Source organism: Manacus vitellinus, unplaced genomic scaffold (genome assembly GCF_001715985.3).
Source record: "Manacus vitellinus isolate BGI_N305 unplaced genomic scaffold, ASM171598v3 scaffold_5_pilon, whole genome shotgun sequence".
NCBI lineage: Eukaryota > Metazoa > Chordata > Aves > Passeriformes > Pipridae > Manacus > Manacus vitellinus.
The window spans coordinates 31,986,147-32,003,345 of record NW_021940682.1 but is presented as its reverse complement, the minus strand read 5'-3'; the positions used below and the strand labels follow the sequence as shown (position 1 = coordinate 32,003,345).

Genomic DNA, 17,199 nt, shown 5'->3' with positions numbered 1-17,199 from the left:
TCAAGCAGAGAGAAGGGTTCTTTCTATACATGGTAGTATCTAAAATGTATTATGCTGAGGTGATTTTCTTGTATTAGGGATAACAAAGATGTACCCTGTGTATCTCAGTGGTAATGACTGTTTGGCTCAATTACATCAACATCTTGTAAATGCTGACTGGCTTGCTTCTGTCTTCAAGTCCCTACTCTGAAATTCTTTTCTATATTTTTAATATGAGCTGTTTATCATGAGAAGCCTGTGTCACCGTGAGTGCTCAGGGCTTGTAAAAACTGCACAACAGTTACTTGTGTGGTGAATGTAATTACTTCAGAAAATAGCCTAATTCCAGAGTTGACTTCATTGAAACTTTTGTTCATAACCAAATGCCTCTTTCAGTTGCCTACTCAAAACATCTGAATATTTTTGTCCTGTTTGCTTAGGGGTGACAAAATGGGCCATTTTTAGTGTTCAAAGATGAAATCAGAGAAAATGAAATAGAAAATAGAAAATAGGATTTGCTGCTTAGCAAGAGCAAAGAGCTTTGTTCCATGTTTAGCTTTCCCATATGTTTTTCAATGCTACCTCAGATAAACAGGTAATTCTGTAATTTAATTTTGTTAGTAACAATTAGAAATTTTACTTCCCTACTAATGATGGCTTTGCTCTTGCATTTTTGATTACTATTGATTTCGTCAGTAGTATTAATTATATGACCTGTGTGAAAGTACAAAGACAAGATAAGTAATTTTTATTGCTGCATTTTTTGCGCATGTGTAATTATAGTTAGTACTGGGACCAAAGGTCCTTGAAGCAAGAACATTAGACTTACTTACCGGATAGAATACACATCACCTTCACCTTGCCTCAAAAGGCTTGTCAGATTTTCCTTTACGTGTAGTTTAAGTCCTTTACATAAAGCTTAAGTATAACTGTGGCTCTAGTTATGGAGGAATGAAATCAGCTGGAACAAATTCATTGAAACCTCTGAAAAAAACATGAAGTGTTCCTTGGCATGTTGGTAATCATCTGGAGAAGAAACAGTGCATTTTTCTCAGCGGGAACTCTTCAAGCGGTAGGAAAGCAAAACAGTTCTACTGGATTTTCATGGATGTGGTGGGAGAAAATGAGGCCTTACAGCAGTTCTTTGAAGGTAAGAGTCTAGTTTCAAGAGGAAGTCTTAAAAATTTTTGGTGGCAACAAAAACACAGTAATTGTTTGGGGGTAACTGAGGAAGGAAGGAGGAAGATGAACCCTGAAACCCAAAACTCTGTTTACACAAAGCTATTGTGTAAGGCAATGAAATAGTACAAGTGGTACAGATGTGCAGCAGTGCCTTCTTCTTTGTACTCCGGCCAGGAAACCAAAAGACAGGTGGACTCAGCAGAGCCTGCAGTACTGCCATGGTAATTGCCTTGAAGAAAAACTGGGAAGTAAATGAGGTCTTCTTGCAAGTTATCACTTCTGAAATCTTCGTGATTTTCATGAGGTTAGAGATCTTGCTCCCTGCTCAGTCTTGTCAGGTTAAAGAGGGTTTTCTTTCCCCTTCTTCTGAAATGGCCTTATAGAAATTGGTAAAATGGTAATTGTGGCAGTATCAGGATCCTTCTGAGAAGGTAAACTTGGATATTTTTGTCTTTTTCCTGGGATCAGCTGTCATTCTGACTTTTTCCCAAAGACATTTTCTGTTCAAGTAGGTTGCATTAATTTCCTGACTTTTTGTTACTGCATAATTTACTTTCTAATGGATTCCATGATAAAACTGCATTTCTTAGGCTCTGCAATAATGTGATCCAAAATGGCTGTTCAAAGTCCTTTTACTTTTTATTTTTTATCAAGAATTTTCTTTCCCTTTCTCCCATTTGCACTTTGCCCTTATTTATTTTTTATTAACCTTTTTATACTAAACTTTTTCTGTATTTGTTCTTCTGTTACCTGTACGGGTATTCATGTGATCCTAATCTCAAAGTAACTTGGCAAACTTTACCTTGTTGTGATTTTGTTTCTTTTTTTTTCCCTGCCCCTCTGTTGGCCTTGGTGAGAGATGGCAATTGTAACTTTTAAGTTTTATTTTCAAACTAAGAAATTGAAGATTCTCCAACATTGATCAAGAAAATGTATTTAAGAGAAGAAATTTGAATCAGTGAATCACGAACTAGGGCTGCTAGCTTGCAAATGTGTTGTTTATAGATGTTAGGAAGTTCATACCATGTTCCTTAAGTTCAGTTTAAGTTGTGGAGGTTAAAAACTAAGAAACTTTCTTGGGTTTGCTTTCAGCAACATACTTTTTACCAGGCTGTTTGTTCAACCACTGCATTGCATAGCTGATAAATGCTCAAAATAGTGTTGGACATGAATTATATAAGAAAATCTCAGAATTTTTTTTTTAGGAACCTACTTGGAAAACATGATTTTCTAGGGAGTAGTCTAGGTTCTGTTGGCTTTTATGACACTGATACTGCGATGGTAGTATTGCAGAAATTTTACCTGTATGAGCTCTTTAACTAGAATTACTACTTTTAATTCTATAATTAATAGTTTAACTCTTTTAAGAAGATAGCTTGGTAGTCTGTGCCAGTGTGAAAGGAAGAAACCCTGTTGATTCCAATTAATTGCAGGAAAAATGAAACATCTTGGGATGTCATGTTCCTTTGGTGATGTCGTGTGGTTCTGCTGTGTCACACTAGAACGTGGCAAAGGCCTGCTAATGCCATACAGTGTGCAGGGATGCCGTTGGATGGCTGAAGTTCGTTTTCTGAACGCAGATATGTGTCAAGGCTACAAGAGGTAATCATTCATTCAGTATGGGATAGACTACTCTTGCTGTTAAACCATAGGTAAATCTGAAAAGGGAGAAAACTGAATTAAAGTGGTGTTAGCTCTCTTTTCAAGCAGGGGTTACGTTTACTAAATACAAAGCCAGCTCTAACTTATGGCCTCTCTCCAGTTTAGCACTACAGTTTGTGTGCTGGCTTTATAACACCACCTCAGGACGCAAGAGTCAGACTGCTAGTGCTAATTTGGTGACCTCTGCGAGTGGTCATAACAGTGTTAGAATACTGTCTTTCCAGGCTATGAAAAAGCTGAATCCTGCAGTATCAAGTGGGGAATGGTGATCGGTGGTTCAGTTTTGGCTTACAAACGTAGCTGGCAGCTAAGCTCATTTATAGATCTGCTTTGTAAGATGATTTGAAATTCATGAGCAAAAAGGATCCCATTTACCCTGTTGCTTTAATTCCTTACAGGGCATGTTTGTTTTGACACTCATTAGTAATGTAAATGTGCATCTGCAATATTGAGGGGACAGTCTGAAGCAAGATTTTTTTTCAAGGAAAGTGAGATAATTGTTTTCCTGATATCACTTCTTTCAGTAGGTCATAGACCTCTTAGATTTGATATGACTCTGGGATTTGACCTTGGCCTTTTCTCATTCAAGTAAATGGCTTTTCTCTTGCCATGTGGCTGTTTTGGGAAGTTCTTTTCTTTTTTTCTGTTTCGTTTCACTTGCACACTAGAGGTTTCATCTTTGATGCAGGTTTTTTCTATTATTTCTGTTGAAATGAGTATTTAAAACATTTTGCATTTTAGAATCAATAAATTCCTATTTGTCAAAGGAAGGTCAGAGCTCCTGATTAGCTCTTCTGCCTGTGTGTGGTAGAGTAGTCCTTGCTGATGTTATCAATGGGTTGAGAAACCTGATGGAAGGTCAACCTAGTTACAGTGTTAAACTCAATCTTTTCTTTTTTTCTTCTTGTGAGGTACACTGAGGTGTCTGAAATGCATGTGCTTGGTCTCAGACTCTCCACGATCTAAAGAAATCTCTTGGTGGAATCACTACCTCTCTGTATACTTATATTCCATGTTACCCATACAGGAGCATAATTTAGAGCTCCTGTCTGTTCAGCAAGCAGGTATTACTGAACACTGACCATGTTCTGTGTGCCATTTTTACACCTTGAGCTGTATTTAACGATTCTTCCCTGTGTAGAGTAGCTGATACTACTACACAAATCTAACTACAGATGGCTGGAAACTTCCTGGCATCCTCTTTTAATGTTGGGAAATGATCAGTTTAGCATTGTAGCATTGGTTTTTAGTCAATACTATTTCTCTGTCTCCCATCCTTCACTTTGCATTTAGATACCACTGAAAAGGAGGCAATGGATTTAAATGCAGATATACATAAGGCACTACACAGAAGTGTTGGGAGAATTAATCATGGCAGGTTTTTTGGGGATGTGACTGTTGGTTACAGGACCATAGAGTGAAGCTCAGGAGCCAGGTGATCAGAGGCTCATGGCTGGAGTAAAGGAAGGAATGACTGCCAAAGAGCAACTGCCGGATTAGGAGACTGGCGTTCATATTGCTCCTTTGGGGCCTGCAGCTGGGCATTAGGGACAGGCTAGGCCAGAATGGACAAAGAAACAGAAGTCAGTGGAAGAGCTGACAATTTTTAGACAACTCCTCCTCTGCTGAAACAGATCCCAGTGCAAGCACAATGCCAATGACCTGGAAAGTACATTTGGAAAGAAAGAATGAAGTTGTACAGGGCAGCAAAATGTACTAGCTCTTCCATGCACCTGGATCACGAACATTCATTACTATCATCTTCCTGGTGTGCTTCCTTCTTCTCCCAGCACTGAATTACTTGTTCTTTCCTTCTTCTTATTTAACCGTTCATGCAAAGTGGAGAGATTAAGAAGGACTAATATATATTGCTGTTGTCATCACTTTGCAACAGAGCTAATCTCTGGACTGTGGGATGCCCATTTGAAAGGCCTTATCCTTGTTTGATTCATAGCTGTATTCCTTGATTCAGAAGAGCCTGTCTCTGACCTTGGTCAAAATAAAAGATTCTCGGTTTTGTGGTACAGGAAAGACACTTTGTATATGACCTCTGGCCTCATGTTAGTAATAAAGGTATGAAGGCTAGGCAATTTGAACAGGAAAACAGGTGGGTAAAATAAGGAGAAGGTGATGGAATAATTTTCCCAAGGACTATATAAGTAAAAGGAGAGGTGTTTGTGGTTCAGGGTGGGAGTGTCCTGCATTCAGACACGAAGAATGAAAAGATGAGTCTCCAACAAGTTTGAGGAAGGCTGCTAAGGAAAGCCAGGCTCTTTTATACTCAAACTGGTTTTGCAAAGTGCTGTGCTGCTGCTTCACAACTTGCCATATTAACAATTTTTCTGAGGCAAGTTGGTGTGCTGCACCTATTGAATCTGTTCTTCTCTAGTGTGTGGCAGACAGGTTTATATACAATGTCAATATATTGAGATCTATCAGTAGCACACCTGCAAGTTGCTATCCCTCCGTGAAAGGCAGTAAAAATTAAGCCTGCAGCAGCAATAACTAAACAGTACCTAGATTAATCAGTGATCACAAAGCAATTCAGGAAATGTTCATTAGCAATGTAAATTTATGTATTGACAGACACATGAGGAAATTCCTGTGCAAGGTGGTGGATATTTAGGTGCTGCTTCTTGTTAAGTCCTTTTCTAAACACTGAAGGAACTGTATCAGTCAGAGACATCAGAAAACAACTGAAGATACATTATGATATGACTTTTTACTGTACAAGCTAGTACAGTGAGAAGACAACAAACACAACAAAGGCAGTCACTGCTCCTCTGCTCAATGGCAGCGATTAACCTTTTGTGTTCTCCCATGCTGCCACAGAGCTGAGGGGACAGGGTTGGTGTCAGACACGGGGCTGAGCCACACAGCTCTGCGTGTGTGGGCTGATCCATTTTATCTTGCACAGAAGTGGAACAGAGCCACATGTAGTGCAAGCAGGAATGTCAAGGTCCTTATCTTGTTTCCTCTGTGACTGGGCACACCTGTATTTGCGGAAGGCTTGCTGGAGAGGTGTGGAGCCTGCAGAGGAGGACTGCTTGGTTGGGTTTTTTAGAGATCTCTGGTTGACTTTCTGTGAAAGTTGTCATGAAGTGCGGAAACTTTATAATCATAAAATCTGTTTATAGCCTTCAGTTACCAAGCAACAAAGGGCAAAGTACTGAACCTTTCTATTTGTTAATACATTTAACATGGTAGTGGGCTGGGGTTTTTTTGAGTAGGAGAAAAGGAAACCACCAAACATTTCTAAAGCTTTATTTGTGCTTTCTTTAAACTCAGATGGTGGATATTTAAATTGAGTGTTTCAGAAATTCACTTGCAGTACTAATCCAGAAAGTGGATCTGAGACAATGTCTGAGCTTCAGCGCAACAAACTGTTTTGACCCCAGTGTAAAGGAGTTGGAAATTATCTTCTAAACCTCTTTTCCCAGTTGCAGATTGGAGTCCTTCATCCTCCTGCTGTAGTAGTTCACTGAAGCCTTAATGCCATACATGCACTGCTGTTTGCCTGGTGCTGCCCTGTCATCTGCATCTGCCCCTGCATTTCTCATCATCCTTTTTCCCAGAGTGACTAAACCAGGAGTGAAACCCACCTGTTAGATATAAGGCAGGATGGATTTGATTTTCCTTTGTGTAGGAGTATGGGCAGCATTAATTAGTATGAAACATGATTCCCTCTGAATTTCTGTCTTCTTTAATTTTAGGGCAAGATGTCCATGGAGCCTTGGAGAATCCCATGGTGGATACAAGCATGTTGGAAGAATTCATTAGTAGTGACATAGAGTTTGGTACCTTGTAAGTATTATAGCAACAGATACTTCCCCTCCTTAGCCACATCTCTGAAATTGTTTTGATTAGTGCCATGATTAAATCTGAGTTTCAAGAGGATTGTGGCTCTCTTGATACTGTTTCTTGAAGCTCTGTAAGAAGATTTGGAAAAAATGAAGTACAGACAGTAATAGAAATACGGTTGTCTTGTTCAACAGAACGAATGATAAAAGTCTGAGTTGATTCAAAACTGTTAAGCTAATTGTGGCATTAAATACAAAGCTGTTACTTTAACATCCCTGTAAATGCCAGTTTACTGTTTGTGAACAGAATAAGTGATAAAAGTGAGACTAGTGTATAAATACACTGAGAGAATAATGGAAATCTCCCAGTTTGCGGGAAGCAGAGCTACTGTTTTCATCCTGATACTTAATTCAGGACAGAAACTGTCAATTAATCTCTTTTGAGACTAAGAGATTCAAAGAGGCATAGTGCAGAGGTTTATGGTCAAGAGTGGAAAGATTATGATCTATCAAAGACTTAAAACCCAAATCTTTCATCTAGACAATGGTCAGATGACTGTTGTGAATGTACTAATGGACTGACACTTGCATTTGCCAAGAAGCAGAGCAAGAGGAGATGTTTTAAAAATAATTAAATGAGATTTTTCATTCTAGACACACTCAGCAGTACACATGTTTACTTACAGTGGGCTAAATAGGCTTATGCCTGTGCTAAATCATGAATAATGAATTTATTCTCTCTGCCCAAGCTATAAAAATAAAGAATGAAGAGGAGTTTATGTGTAAATATCCATAACCTTTATTTTTAGAGTCACTAAACATGTTTTAGGTTAACTGGATTATTGAACTCCTGTCTGACAATTTTAAAATGTTATTATTTGACTTTTATACACAAAATATAGCAGAGCTATGAATGTGTATATATATGCTATTATGTAGCTTAGGTAAGTGAGATATTATAGTTACAGAGCTACAAAGTATTTACATGCAAGAAAACCATTTGTAAAGCTGTTATAGGTTTGAAGGCTGAACAGAAGTTTACACTAATAGTACAGTCATACTTTGTTATTTCTGGGATTAAGAACATTTTCTGAATTGTTAGATCTCTACAAGTCAAATTGTTAAGTATTTGTCTCTATTACAGACTGTTTGTGCATAAACAGAATAGAATCTCATAAGGGAACTTGCCAAAACATGTCAAAGGAGAAAAATACTAAAAACCTTCATATATACATATAAAATGCACATCTCCATATTGGCATGTACAATACTGAATGGAGAGTGCAATGAAAAGGGTGCTGTTACCACCACAGTCTTGGGGACACCTGGAAATTTCCATTAAAGGTCATCTTGCATCAGACAGACCATCAGCGTTACATTTATTGTTCTCTTGCATCACATGTGAAGTACCATGTGATTTCCTCATCTTTTCCTACAGTAATAACTTCCTCTTCATCAGCGAAAGGAGCAAAAGGGTTGCTGTGTCCTTTCCTAAGTAGGTATTTAATTGATACACTGTGGCTGTAATACACAATAATTTAAACTACAGATTATTTTTTTTCCTCAAAAAAGCACAGTATCAGTTTCAGTAAAGTTCTAACTTGGAGACATATCCCGACTACTGCTGTACTTCATAAATACTTTCTTTCTCCTAGAAAGTGTCTGTATTTTACTGAAACATTAACTTAAAGCAGAAATCAAGCACCTAAGACAGCATTTGAAACCAGAACAGGAAGTCTGTGGAAGTGAAGTTTTAGACTTTTATAAGTGTACTTTTTTTAAATTTTAAAAGGCACAATTGGAATTCAGTATCTCTGGATCAAGTATCCCATAGGAAAAAAGAATTACATGTTTACTAACTCTATTCAAAGTTGAAAACAAGGTTTAGAGTGTAGTCATGGTATTTAAAAGCACCAGAAAATCTATTTTGAAGGAAATAAAAGAATATTCTAACAAGGAATTTTAAAATTAATTTTTAAAGAGGAATCATGTAGTTGAAGCTAACCCGAAATGCAGGGTTGTGGATGTGATGTGTTAGAAAACCACTAGAAATACCATTATGACATATGCAAGCATGTGTCAAAAGTAATAGACTGTAACCAAAAATGCAACTGCCTCTCTCTGATGTCATCCAAACTCAGGAATACAAAACCTGAAGTAGAAACAGTAGGACAAAAATTGGGTGATACAAATTTTTCACTGATGCTTGAAAATATTTGCTATGTATGTGGGAACATGTGTTTTATGAATATGAGTGTTCTCTTTAAGGAATTTTATTTTTTTCAGCTTTTACCAGAACACTGGGCCTTAGCCAAGGAGGTGTGTCTCAGTAAATTTCTGTCACCCTTCCTTTGCTTTAGCATTTTTAGCCTAACATGCATCTTGAGCACTTGCCTTTCAGGCACTTCAAAGCAGTGTTTGAGCTGACATTTCATAGAAATACCTGAAAGAGTTGAGAACCCAGTCCATTTCTTGAACCTCCATCTATTTCTAATGTAACACAGGAATCCTCTGTAGTTTTTTAAATGTCAGCAAGATGGCATAGGATTTTCTCTACCTTAAGCTGCTATGAAGGCACCACTGTTGACTGAAAAACTTGAAATAAATATGTGTGACAGACCTGTGCCCTCAGCTGACTGAAGACAGAACCACTGGTTCGCTCTACTGGTCTGCTGTTGGGCTTAGGATGCTCCTGTTTTCATTGCAGAAGGAATGAAGTGGTTTTGCTACACACTGTGGGAACCTCTGCTTGTTGCTAGACCAGTGGACTTGGTCTAGTTTAAACTATGGTGTAGTTCCAGGTCTCACTTTAAGAAAGAAATCCTTTACCAATGTCTAATAAGAGAAACATTGTAAAAGCAAAATAAAGTATCACAAGGACATATGATACAATATAATCAAGCATATATACCAGAGAGTAAATAATCAAGAACCTTTCAAATCTCAGGCAGGTGAGTGGACTGTTGGAGACAGATCTCTCACCTTTAGTCTAGGAGAATGGGCCTTAAATCCCTTGTGAGGGATATTCAGAGTTACTGGTAGCCTGGAGGTAGCTGAAGAACTGCTTATGGGGAGGAAGGAGGATTGAAGTCAGCAGGCTGTGAAGGTGGGGTTTGGGGAAGAACAGGTAAGGATGGGGCCTCCTGGCATGGCAGGGAGGTGGGAGGGCCATAGGAGATGGTCTGATGAAGCATAAGTGATGTTGAAGCATAAGATGGTGGGCAGTGCTTTCTGAAGACTCTTGTCAGAAGCCTGGTGGTCACCCATCTGCTTTCAGCATTGGCTGTTGTCATCCTCCACGTCTTGCTCCAGTAGAAATTAAAATCTCTTTTTCATCCCTAGGCAAAGCCAGCTGCCAGACTCCCCACCGGACTCTGGATCGGAACCATGTTCTCCACCACAGCTACAGAGTAGGTGACGTGAATTCAGTTTCCCCCAAGCTTGTACCAAGGTCTCCAGCTCCTCTCCCATGTTCTTATTTTCTTGTCCATTTATTTCCTGCAGCCCCATGGTATGATACGACATGGCCCAGTGGGCTGCAGCCTCCGCTCCCATGCCCATCTGCTGTGGCACCCAGCAAGCTTCCCTGCAGGTTCATGGAGGCTTACTCTGACCCCAGTGCCACTGGGCATCCTTGCACCATCTCCCAAGGCTGCAGTCTGAAGATGGAAAATCCTGTGACTCCTTGGAATCATTCTACATCCTCCAGCTGTTTGGGTTTTAATTATTCATACTTTCAACCTAATGCATCTCATATTTCTGGGTAAATGATAAAACTTTTATGCAAAGGATGAGACAGATACGAAAAAAAGTAGGGCTGGTAGAAGACATGGTTTAAGACTGGTTGTAAATCCCTGTGGGTGTAGGGTTTTCCACAGGATGGCAGTGTTTAGACATTTTTGAGGTGCTTGTGGTTGAGGGTTCTTTAAAACATCTTGATTGCAGTTCGAATTGGAAGTAGGAATGGATTTCAATTTTTAAAACATTAGAAGGCTAAGGAGGGTTCGACGTGTGCTTTATAACTGGATGATAGAAATACTCATGTGTTTTGCAGTACCCATTTTAGGGATTTGTCCATAAGTATCTTGTAAGTATTCTAGCAAGTGACATAAGAGAAAAGAAAAAGTCATACCTATGGAAGCAAGTGAAATGGTATTCATATAACATCTGCCATATTAACTCACCTGTATGTTTTGGATGCCTAATTATTTAAAATACACCAGTATTTTAACATTAACTGTTAAAATACACTTACCAGTGCAGGCATACAACCATGATACCCAGTAAGAATGCATTGACATGGAGAAACCTTAGTTTGAGTTCCTACTGGCCCTGACTGAGACTTGGAATTTGGCTTGTTTTTATCCCCCATCCAGAAGGAATGATCTGTTAGGATATTCTAGTTTACATTCTTTAGTATCAAAACTTTGGAATAAGTTTTTTTTCCTTTTGCACAAGGATGCATTTTTTGAAATCTCACTCCCTGGGGAAGGGGAAGACTGTTACCTGCTACTGGTGTTTTCTGGTGTACAAGAACAAAAATACATTCGTGCTCAGTGCAGTACAATTATTCAAGATAAAAGCTGTGATTTTAATGCAGATGCCAGGAAACAGTAAGTCCTGCCACTTATGCACTGTGTATATTTTTTAAAAGAGATCAATTTATTTATTCATATGAAATAATAAATAAATAAATTGTGTTTTGGAAGCAAAAAATGGGATAATTCAGTTTTAAAAAGCCAGTAATAATTTCCTCCCCTTAGCAAATCAGAATTTGGATGACAATGTAGTTAAAACAGGATCATAAATACATGGGTGTTCTCTTGTTATGATTCTGTAATATCTGTATTTAAACTTATAAAGAAGTAATACAACGTGTTTTTAAAAAAGTATTTCTGCAGAATCAGGCAAAAAAAGGAAGCTTTCCCAATTACTGGGTGATGTCACTGATTCTCCACTGCAGTCTCAGGACTCCAGACAAGGTAAGAAATTCGTGAAGATGAAATTTAACGTTTTATGCCATAGACAATTGAATACTTTTAAGAGCATAGCTCCTGCTGGCTCTGAAAAGGTAGTGGTATTACTGGTCTGTACTCCACTACCAGGTTTGGAGGAATTTACCTTTTCAGTGATTTGGAAAACCAGGACCTATTTATATTTGGTGGAGAAGCATTAGAGGTTCATGTTTCCTGAGGATTCTCTGGACAGAGTATTCTGCCCTTTTCTATGCGTGAGTGAACCTGAAATACACAGATGATACCGTACTCTGCTGACTTTGCCTGTCACTAAATTGACTGGGCAAAGAAACCATTTTGGGTCAGCTTTACAAGGAATTAATGTGGTAAATGACTAAAGAGATTTCAGTTTCCCTTTATCACCTCCACTCCATATTTTTTCCATGAAGTGTATCCATGCACAAACTGGGTGAAAGCTGTATGTTCTTTCCCACCTCTTCCCCAAATTAATTTGGTTCATTGTTTTATCAAGATAAGAATGCTAAATTTATAGCAATTGATACACAAAGGCTTATCAGGCATGTACAGAAATGAATCAGCTTCTGTGAAGTGTGAAGCTCTCTACAAATGAACAGTTTGTAATGAACAGTTTATCTGAGGAATTTTCACCCATGTCTGTTAGTGAAAATTTTGAGAGTTGCTTGTTATTCCTTCAGAGTAAGTTATTTTTCAGCATTAAATCGATCTTTTAGAATACTTTTAATGAGTAGCAACTGGATTTAGCAGGTTACTTTTCCTTTGGCATCTATTATTTGATCAGTGTTTCTTGATTGTGACTAGTCCTCTCAGTCAACCACTGCTGGAAAGAGAAGACAAACAGACACTTCTGTATCTAAAATTGCTATTGCTGTTTTTAATGCTTAAAGACATAGCTTTGAAATAGGCTTTCTTTAGGTGTCACTGTTAATAAAATCTCACATGTGCATTGGAAAAAGAACACAGACATTGGTAAAAGTGGCTTGGGGATCATGTAGAAATAAGGTGTAAATTTCTTTACTGTGGCATTTTATGTATATCTCTCTCTATATATATATCTATATATATCTTTACTTGGCTGTGTGTCAGAAGCAAGGACTTGCAAAAGAAGCTTGGGCTTGAAATGATTCTATAGGCTCTATCTTACTATGCTATTGCTGGCTGTGGGTAAATCTTAGTTTATATGCTCAATGACATATTTTGTCCTATCCTTACTGCACTCTATTTATCTGTCTCATCACATTCTCCTCTGTCTTCATAAAATGTAAGTATCAGAGAATTGTGGTTAACCCTGTCTATCTCAGAAATTTATAATTTATAGTATCATAGCAGTAACCAGATCAACCAGAGGTAGTGGTGAATGTGCTTGCTATTGGAAAACTGTGCTTCCTGCTGTATGTTCTTCAGTTTAAATCTGTAGTAGAGAGAATGAGAAACAAATGTAATTATTTTGCTTAATTGGTTCTTGCAGTGTTGCAGATGTACAGTAAAATGCTTAGCTTTCCTTTTTCCCCCTCCCCAAAGGAGAGAATAAAAAATAGGAAGTGCTACTTCTAATAATATTTTGCAAATATTGCAATATTTCCTAGTAATATTTTGCAAATCAGGAAAGCTGAAAAATTTATTTTCTAGAGCAATCTTCTGGAATGACTGCAAAGGACAATCAGATTAAAATATCTATGCAATGCATTTATGATTTATATGTATGTGTATATATGTAAATATATTTATAAAAATGTTTATGTAGGACTTTTGGCTAGTTCCAAAAGTGATAACTGAATTGTCACTATGTCTCTACAGCAACTCTTAAGGACTGTGCTGCTGAACTGCAAGAATATGACAGTGATGGACAGAATGCAGCTTTGGAAAAATGCTGTCAAGCTCTAACATGGCAACCATATCAAACGTCTCAGTGGAACAGCTTGTTTAACTCTAATTACGAAAAATTGTAAGCACTGATGTTTGCATCTGAAAACGTGGTTCCTTGTGGTTTTTTCTTTTTTTTTTCCCTGTTATCATAGTTTTGTAGGAATAAACAATACATTTGGCATCCTTTGTTCTTACTGGACATAAGATCAGAGAAGCAAATATAACAGGCATGATGAAGTATGACCTTGCAGATGTATCAGATAAGTAGATCTTTAAACACTGGTTGAAATTCATGGCAGGTTTTCTGATTTCCCTTCTGGGATTTAGGGACTAAAGAAAAGTGAGTTAAAATACCAGTTAACTTTTTGTTTATTTTGTCAAGCTCATTGGGGCAAGTAATTACCAAGCATTTGGCACCTTTCCTTCTAGAGGCCTAAAACATTAAAGAAAAATGGAATTAGAAGATAACTGTATTACTTCTGAGCTCATATAACCTAAGTCTTAAAAACTATAGACACCTATGTATGGCATGCAACTGTTTTAGTTAAAGGTTTAGAGTTTTCCTGTGTAAATCAAACTGTAAATATTTTTCTTTTTTTGGCCACATGATCTGGGAAAGGTCATTCCAAGTTCACTTTACATCCCTGATTTTCTTCATTCTAATATTTAGTGAATGAACCCTTTTAACAAATTAAGCCTTTTCTACAGCATCTGGTTAGTTCTTCAGGATTGGTACACAAAATTTGTCACTGTCTCCACAGGAATTATATTGCATAGTAAATTTTAATGTTCCTCTAGCCTAGCCTGCCGAAAACTCTCATGGGAGTTGAGGTTGTATCAGTGTCATTAGTGGACACTGATGTTCCCTGTTTGCACACTGTGATGGGAGCAGAACACATTTTACTGTGTGAGGTCAACAGCAGTGCCATTGTTCCAAGATGCACTGTAATTACAACACATTGCACAGATTTTTTGAGTAGTGGTCCTGTATTCTGTTAGCCTCAAAAGACTCATGTGCTTATCATTATTCATTGTAGATGGATTGATCCTATGCCTTCAAACTGCTGTGCCTTCTTTAGGGGCATTTCTCAGGTTAATCATTATTTTCCATTTTATTCATACAGTATTTTAACCTTTTGGTAATTTAATTTTCACAACAAAAATGCTATTAGCTAAGGTGGATTCATTAGAAAAGGTTACTCTGCCGTTAGTTATGCCCTGCATTTTGTCTGATGGCACTGTCTTGGCCCCTTGCCCCATATCGGTGAGGCTCTGTTCCAAAGATGTTGTCTGAAGACTTAAATTCTGAATAGAAAAAGGAATTCGAAGCATATTTCCAACAGGGGATGCTTGTGTGACAGGGATATCCCTTGCTACCTAAAAGTTATTTACTGTAAGACTCACCATTCTTTGTGCACTAAGAACAAATTATGTGTTTGCTCTTAATTACTGTAAATGACATACTCAGAAAATTATAACACAGAATTGCTCTTTGGGAGTCATTGTTCCAAACACTTCAACTTGGAGCCATGGAAATGTTTAATTTTTGCTTCTCAAACTGTTTGTCTGCATGCAAGCAAATAGTCTGAAATTGCTTTAAGAATATGAGTTAATGAACTTGCTACACACCTAAATCTGAAAAATTACTCCTTTCCCTACTATGAAGTACATACATTTCCTACATCAATAAAAAAATTACCCACTGTAGGAAGGAACTGGAGAAGTTTTACTTCCTTAATAACAATGGTTTGAGTAGATGGTGGACACTTCATTATAATTTTAAATATGAAGTAACATACGACTTAGTAGTTTTGAAATAGTTCCCTTTTTCCCTTGTCCCAGATAGTCAGGGATTGTTTGAAAGGGGAACTTTGTTCATAATTTATAAAAACATAATAAAGTCTGTATGTTTCTTATGAAGTCTGTACCTTTTGCTTTTTCCAACAAATAATATGCAAATGAAAGGAAGAGTTATGAAAAGCCGTCTTCACTAATTGAGTTAATGAGAGGTTCTCAGTAGCATAAGACAAGATCATCATTATCAAACTTTCATTAGCAAGAAAACTCAGAGCCTTTATAAAGTAACCTTGCCATGTAGTCCTGTTATTTCAGGATTATCCATCACTTAAATCAAAGCACCGGAAACATTGTGGGATGGTGAGTTCACTGTCTCTTCTAGAAGGATCTTTTGATACCTTTCCTTGTTTACTGTGAGTCATAAGGACAGAGTACTCTTGCTCTTTGAGTGACAAATTAACCCTTTGAATAAATAAAATAGGCTTACTTGAGTAGGAAGGCCAACATATAAAGGAGAGTTTTTTAGTCATCTGGCCAGAGGGTCAGTACCGATACTTTCCTTTGGCTTGAGTAAAGCCTTATTTGAATCCCAGTAGCTTCTGCAGAAGAGCCTGGTGTGGGAATCTGTGAACAAAATGAGGAGTCTTGCTGGCTCATTAGCACTGACTGCAGACTGTTGTTTATAGCAGTGTTACAATGAATGATTAAATATGCTAAAAGATTTTGTTGAGATTTTAGATGCATAGACTTCCTTTATATCAGATTTGTAAGTGAGGATTGTGTAAGCCTCTCCACCTCTGGTTTGCAAACATTTCATGTGTCAGATTAGAATTAAAGGACGCATTATATGCATTTTCATTTTTACACCTATGAGAGGCTATGAAGAAAATTCTGGTAGAACTGGTGATTGTAAGGATGTGTTTCAGCTCCCATTTTGCCTCTAAAAATCAGATGGATTTTCAGACCACATAAAAAAATAGAAACTCGAGATGTGACTCAAATATGTCGGTACTTAAAGTTGCTATTCTTTCTTCTTGTTTTTGTAGACCTGCTGTAGGATATCACATTGTCACAGATAAAGGATTTAATTTTTCAACAGCAGATGATGCCTTTGTGTGCCAGAAGAAGAATCATTTCCAAATCACAGTCCATATTAGAATCACTGGACATCCAAAATATGTCAAAACTCAGCTGGGGGGAAAACCAATAGAAAAGTTTTACTTGAAAGCTTATGGAATTAAGGTGAGTGTTTATCCTCTTTGAGATTATTACTTTTAGTTATCCATATAATGAGGTAAAAGACTGTTTTCTGAGTAATTTTTGACCAAGATCTGACAAAGGAGAACTCTTTCATGCTACTAGTGTCTCCTATGTGGAACAGAATTTCCAGTATGGGTCCACAAACCTGCATATACGAAAGTAGTAAGAAATTGTAATGTCTGAAAGATTTTACCAGTTTTTTTTTTTACTTACTACCAACATTCAGTAAAAAAATTCATGTAGTTGTTTTTCACGGCAGTTACTCCCAGTTTTGCTTAATTCATTCTAACGCAGAGGAAATTAGCGAATATTTCTGTCATCTGTTCCCATCTGAAGCAAAGTGCTGTTTGGCACCATTCCAGAAAGGTACAGCAATAGATGTTAAAATAACTTATGGAACATGGAACTACCTTACGTAGGTTTAGTTCTCGTGCTGAATATCTGCATTTATGCTTTGGCATAGAATGAGCCAATAACAGCCCAGATTCAGAAAGCAATTTTTCTTTTGCAAATTATGCATGACTTTCCTTTTTTTTTTCCCTTTCAAATTACATACACAGAAAGACTTGGATCTTCAGACTAGCTGTCAATTATCAATCAATCCTGAGTCAGTTCCTGTATTAATTTCTATGTAGTTCCATTAGAAACAAGAGAGATTT

The 17,199-nt window shown here is 37.5% G+C and overlaps 1 protein-coding gene across 1 annotated transcript in view; it reads left to right on the top strand.

The window, feature by feature from the left end:
• Positions 1–1,083: 1,083 nt before the first annotated feature.
• Positions 1,084–17,199, top strand: part of MYRFL (myelin regulatory factor like) — a 39,440-nt gene continuing 23,324 nt past the window's right edge. The window contains exons 1-7 of the mRNA XM_018080256.1: positions 1,084–1,129; positions 6,537–6,627; positions 9,966–10,033; positions 10,128–10,386; positions 11,514–11,605; positions 13,415–13,562; positions 16,327–16,522. Of these exons, the coding sequence (XP_017935745.1) occupies positions 1,084–1,129; positions 6,537–6,627; positions 9,966–10,033; positions 10,128–10,386; positions 11,514–11,605; positions 13,415–13,562; positions 16,327–16,522 (900 nt within the window). The remainder of the gene's footprint in view (positions 1,130–6,536; positions 6,628–9,965; positions 10,034–10,127; positions 10,387–11,513; positions 11,606–13,414; positions 13,563–16,326; positions 16,523–17,199) is intronic.